This window comes from Tupaia chinensis, unplaced genomic scaffold (assembly GCF_000334495.1).
Source record: "Tupaia chinensis unplaced genomic scaffold, TupChi_1.0 Scaffold144529_1, whole genome shotgun sequence".
Taxonomy (NCBI): Eukaryota; Metazoa; Chordata; class Mammalia; order Scandentia; family Tupaiidae; genus Tupaia; species Tupaia belangeri.
In genome coordinates this window covers 1734017-1740016 of record NW_006204388.1, presented here as the reverse complement: position 1 = coordinate 1740016, position 6000 = coordinate 1734017, and the positions used below count along the sequence as shown (strand labels likewise).

The 6000-nt window shown below is 33.6% G+C and overlaps 1 protein-coding gene across 1 annotated transcript in view; it reads left to right on the top strand.

Moving 5' to 3' along the window:
* The window catches only part of LRRC7 (leucine rich repeat containing 7), a 543267-nt gene that overhangs the window by 429790 nt on the left and 107477 nt on the right, over positions 1 to 6000 (top strand). Inside the window, exons 12-13 of the mRNA XM_006167144.1 lie at positions 426 to 555; positions 1500 to 1615. Of these exons, the coding sequence (XP_006167206.1) occupies positions 426 to 555; positions 1500 to 1615 (246 nt within the window). The remainder of the gene's footprint in view (positions 1 to 425; positions 556 to 1499; positions 1616 to 6000) is intronic.

The following is a 6000-nucleotide window of genomic DNA, read 5'->3' as shown; positions in this document are numbered from 1 at the left end:
AATTCATCTGGACCCACATGGGAAAAGTCCTGGGTTCACATCCCAGACCTCTACGAGCAGCCACACAAGTGTGCCCATGATCAGAGCCTGCTGAGACTGGAGGTGGACCACAGTGTATGGACCCTGTTTGGGGGCTGGGGGAAAGGTCCTCTCCCTCTCTCTCTCAGAAAAAGTAAACACATAAAACTTCAAATGAAAGAGGCTAAGTAGCTTGCTCGAGTTCCCACAATTTAGCAAAGCTGAGACAGAAACGCGGGAGCCTGGCTTCACTCTAACTTACCTCTCAGCCTCTACAACAGAGGCTCCAGGCAGGGCTCATTTCAGCCAGCACATGTGCAGTTGTTAAATCACTTTCGTTTGCTCAACTTGTATATGTGACTTTTCCAAATGTTTAAGATGTCTAACTAATATCTTTAACTTTTTAGTTTATCTTTATTAGAAGAATTTGACTGCAGCTGCAATGAACTTGAGTCACTCCCTTCTACCATTGGCTACCTGCATAGTCTTCGTACCTTAGCAGTTGATGAGAATTTCCTTCCAGAATTACCCAGAGAAGTGAGGAATAAACTTATTTTCTGTGAAATTTCTTTTTTATTTTTCTTTCTTTTCTTTTTTTTTAAATAACTTTCAGTGTATCTGTTTAGGAATAGCATATTAACAGGAACAAGAGTCATGTGAATTCATCAGTTGAGTGTGGATGTATATATGAATGATCTAAATGTATATTTTGTTACTCTATTTTAAATAATAAGTTGTTACATTTGAATTAAATACTGCATGCAGAAATAAGCAATAAAATTATAAATTAATAAATATTCTAAATGATTTCATTTCTATATTTCTAAGGTATCATGTTGCATTATAATATTAACTTCAGGATGTACCAAGAGAGTCTATTAGTCTTTATCTCTAAGTAAAGTTTCACTTATGAATGTCACAGAAAAATGTGAAATGTATTTTCAGTTTAACGTTTTCTATATAATGGAACAGTAATCAATATATTATTACTTTAGAGCCAAAACGTTGTAAATAAAAAATGACAAATATGAAGTAAATGACAAAATGTGACAATGTGACAAAATGACAAAAAATGACAAATGTGAAGTAAAACTACTGTTGCCAAGAAATTGTCAACAATATTTCATTTTTTGAGAACATATGCACTTCGATTATAAACACAGATGGATTAACAGTCACTTTGATAGACAAAATGTGATTTATGAAAATAATGAGGTTAACAAGTATTTTAATGATAACATAACAAAATACTTCAATATTAATACGTAAAGAACACTGGGCATGAAGTGCCTTAATATCCAAAAGGATAAACATCATATACCCATATATTTTAAAGAGCAAGATTATGAAAAATAAAACAATATACATATTAAATTTAAATGATAAGTAAACTTTTGAGTTAAATTGTTTGCAAATTTAAAAACTGATGTAAAAATAGTGTTCACTGTGATCCTTTACTTATTTTCTTTCATTGCCTATAGATTGGAAGTTGCAAGAATGTAACAGTTATGTCACTACGCTCCAATAAATTGGAATTTCTCCCTGAAGAGATTGGACAGATGCAGAAGCTACGAGTCCTTAATCTGAGTGACAACAGGTATTTTTGCAACATTGAACAATCATGTATTAGTCATTTACTAAAAGCAAATTATGTTATTTTGTCTGTAATGCTGAAAACATTTTTGTATCTTAGGACATATATGGCATGCACATAATCCATGCTTTACTTAGCAAATGGCAAAAGTCAAATTATTTTTTAAACCAAATATTTTTAAATTTTATTATTTGATTATATTAAAATCCTATCTATTAAAATTGTATAAATATAAATCAACTAAATTTATATGCCCAAACTTTCTTATATATAAAGCAGAGTGATATAAAGACTTTGAAAACAATTTTAATAAAAATATACTAAATATACTGGGGGCCAACAGGTGGCATAGTGGTTAGGGGCACCGAACTCCCACATGCCAACTGCAGCTTGAGTCCCGGACCCCAGTGACTTGCTTTCTCACTCTCTCTCTCTCTCTCTCTTTGTCCCTCTCTGGTCAAATTAAAAGACATGAAATAAATAAAGTTAAATAAAATAATTTTTTAAATAATAAATATATACTAAGTATACTTAAAAAATACATGCTATGTATGTATGTATGTACATATGTGTTTCCATGTTAACATTTCTGTCTTCAACCAATTAACTGGGTAATGTGTGTATTTTCAACTCCATCAGAGTACTGATAAAAATGTCAGTCAGCCAGTACTCTAAAGTCTTAAGATATCCACATTACTGTAAAGACAATCAAATGACTATTTGGTGACATTCAGAGCAGGACAAAGAGAAGACAGGTCCTTTTCTTACGACAAAAGTATTATGTTAATGAGCAGGGAAAGAAGAAAAAGTAAAACTCATCTTTACTTTCACCTTCTTTATAAAAGATAAGTACCCTCAAATATGAAAGATAAAAATAAATATTGACTATAGATAATTGCTAAGTAGATTAGCGACTACAGAACAGAATTCATGAAGTCCGTTTTCAGTAAGTTTCATTCAGACAAGTGATAGTATAAGGAACTGAGAGACTTTGCAATGAAACTGTCAAAGATTAGTTATTGTGGAATCATGAAGAATGTTCAGATTGTGGAGGTGAAGAATAAACATAAGAGTTTTCATTGTTGGGACCAGCAGTTAGCGTAATGGCTATGTCACTAGACTCCCATGTAGTCAACGGCAGTTTGTGTCCCGGACCCGGTGGTTTAAACTCACGCCAGGCACATGTGCGTGCGTGCCCAAGATCCCGAGAGGAGAATAGAGGAGAAGAGATTGCGGCATGGCCATCTCCCCTGGGGAGTGATTTCTCGCTTTCTGTCTCTCTGTCTCTCTCTGTCTGGTGAGTGCACATGCCCAATATCAAAAACTTCTCAAAAAAAAAAAAGGGGGTTTCATTGTTTTGTTTCTAAGGTATCATGTTGCATTATAATATTAACTTCAGGATGTACCAAGAGAGTCTATTAGTCTTTATCTCTAAGTAAAGTTTCACTTATGAATGTCACAGAAAAATGTGAAATGTATTTTCAGTTTAACGTTTTCTATATAATGGAACAGTAATCAATATATTATTACTTTAGAGCCAAAACGTTGTAAATAAAAAATGACAAATATGAAGTAAATGACAAAATGTGACAATGTGACAAAATGACAAAAAATGACAAATGTGAAGTAAAACTACTGTTGCCAAGAAATTGTCAACAATATTTCATTTTTTGAGAACATATGCACTTCGATTATAAACACAGATGGATTAACAGTCACTTTGATAGACAAAATGTGATTTATGAAAATAATGAGGTTAACAAGTATTTTAATGATAACATAACAAAATACTTCAATATTAATACGTAAAGAACACTGGGCATGAAGTGCCTTAATATCCAAAAGGATAAACATCATATACCCATATATTTTAAAGAGCAAGATTATGAAAAATAAAACAATATACATATTAAATTTAAATGATAAGTAAACTTTTGAGTTAAATTGTTTGCAAATTTAAAAACTGATGTAAAAATAGTGTTCACTGTGATCCTTTACTTATTTTCTTTCATTGCCTATAGATTGGAAGTTGCAAGAATGTAACAGTTATGTCACTACGCTCCAATAAATTGGAATTTCTCCCTGAAGAGATTGGACAGATGCAGAAGCTACGAGTCCTTAATCTGAGTGACAACAGGTATTTTTGCAACATTGAACAATCATGTATTAGTCATTTACTAAAAGCAAATTATGTTATTTTGTCTGTAATGCTGAAAACATTTTTGTATCTTAGGACATATATGGCATGCACATAATCCATGCTTTACTTAGCAAATGGCAAAAGTCAAATTATTTTTTAAACCAAATATTTTTAAATTTTATTATTTGATTATATTAAAATCCTATCTATTAAAATTGTATAAATATAAATCAACTAAATTTATATGCCCAAACTTTCTTATATATAAAGCAGAGTGATATAAAGACTTTGAAAACAATTTTAATAAAAATATACTAAATATACTGGGGGCCAACAGGTGGCATAGTGGTTAGGGGCACCGAACTCCCACATGCCAACTGCAGCTTGAGTCCCGGACCCCAGTGACTTGCTTTCTCACTCTCTCTCTCTCTCTCTCTTTGTCCCTCTCTGGTCAAATTAAAAGACATGAAATAAATAAAGTTAAATAAAATAATTTTTTAAATAATAAATATATACTAAGTATACTTAAAAAATACATGCTATGTATGTATGTATGTACATATGTGTTTCCATGTTAACATTTCTGTCTTCAACCAATTAACTGGGTAATGTGTGTATTTTCAACTCCATCAGAGTACTGATAAAAATGTCAGTCAGCCAGTACTCTAAAGTCTTAAGATATCCACATTACTGTAAAGACAATCAAATGACTATTTGGTGACATTCAGAGCAGGACAAAGAGAAGACAGGTCCTTTTCTTACGACAAAAGTATTATGTTAATGAGCAGGGAAAGAAGAAAAAGTAAAACTCATCTTTACTTTCACCTTCTTTATAAAAGATAAGTACCCTCAAATATGAAAGATAAAAATAAATATTGACTATAGATAATTGCTAAGTAGATTAGCGACTACAGAACAGAATTCATGAAGTCCGTTTTCAGTAAGTTTCATTCAGACAAGTGATAGTATAAGGAACTGAGAGACTTTGCAATGAAACTGTCAAAGATTAGTTATTGTGGAATCATGAAGAATGTTCAGATTGTGGAGGTGAAGAATAAACATAAGAGTTTTCATTGTTGGGACCAGCAGTTAGCGTAATGGCTATGTCACTAGACTCCCATGTAGTCAACGGCAGTTTGTGTCCCGGACCCGGTGGTTTAAACTCACGCCAGGCACATGTGCGTGCGTGCCCAAGATCCCGAGAGGAGAATAGAGGAGAAGAGATTGCGGCATGGCCATCTCCCCTGGGGAGTGATTTCTCGCTTTCTGTCTCTCTGTCTCTCTCTGTCTGGTGAGTGCACATGCCCTATAGCAAAAACCTCTCAAAAAAAAAAAAGGGGGTTTCATTGTTTTGTTAGTTTTTGTTTTTGTTTTTATTTAAATGTGAATTTCTGGAGCCTGCAGGTGGCATGGTGGTTAAGGCAGCTGGATCCCATATGGCTGACTGTGCAGTTCAAGTCTCAGACCTAAAGGCTTAAAAAGCATGCCAGGGGCATGTATGTGGATGACCAAAATCCTGACAGTAGGTTGGACGAGAAGGGACTGTGGTGTGGCCATCCCACCTAGGGGTAATTTCTCACTTTCCCTCTCTTCCTCTGGCAAGCACACAAATAAAAAAATGTGAATTTCAAAAATATTCACTCAATAGTTCAATCATAGTTTTGTGTAACTGAGTAAAACATTTCATTAAAATGTTGGGATTTTATTTTTAAAATCTAAGTGATAGCGAAACATCAAAGCTTTGTGCATCAAGAGGAAATCAGGTCAAAGCAACCTTATTCTATCCTCTTGCTGAATGACCAAACTAGAAAATAAGTGAAATAATGAATATTGTGTCTGACTTTGAGGAAGACATGTTTTCAGATCTCTAATTATATTTTTGTGATTTAAGAGTAGAAAACATGGCCATGGAAATATACAAAAGTAAATTTCTACTGAGTTCAATTACAGGGCCCCTGTGGAAACTTTATTGTCTACCCAGAGAGAGGGTTTTCCTAACGACGTACCAAAGTCTCCCCAAATTCTTAGTCTGCTTAACTTGTACTCATTAATCATATGCACTATTATATTAAAAATATGCTTATCAGATATTCCAAATGACTTATAGCTGGGAGTTCATTAATATTTTGGAGTTACTTTTTCAATAAATATAGCAGACTTTGAGCACCTACTATGGGTCAGACACTGCTAGGTGCCAGGGCAAAGTACATGGATAAGTCACTGAGGAGCTCCTCATATTGGGAGTATA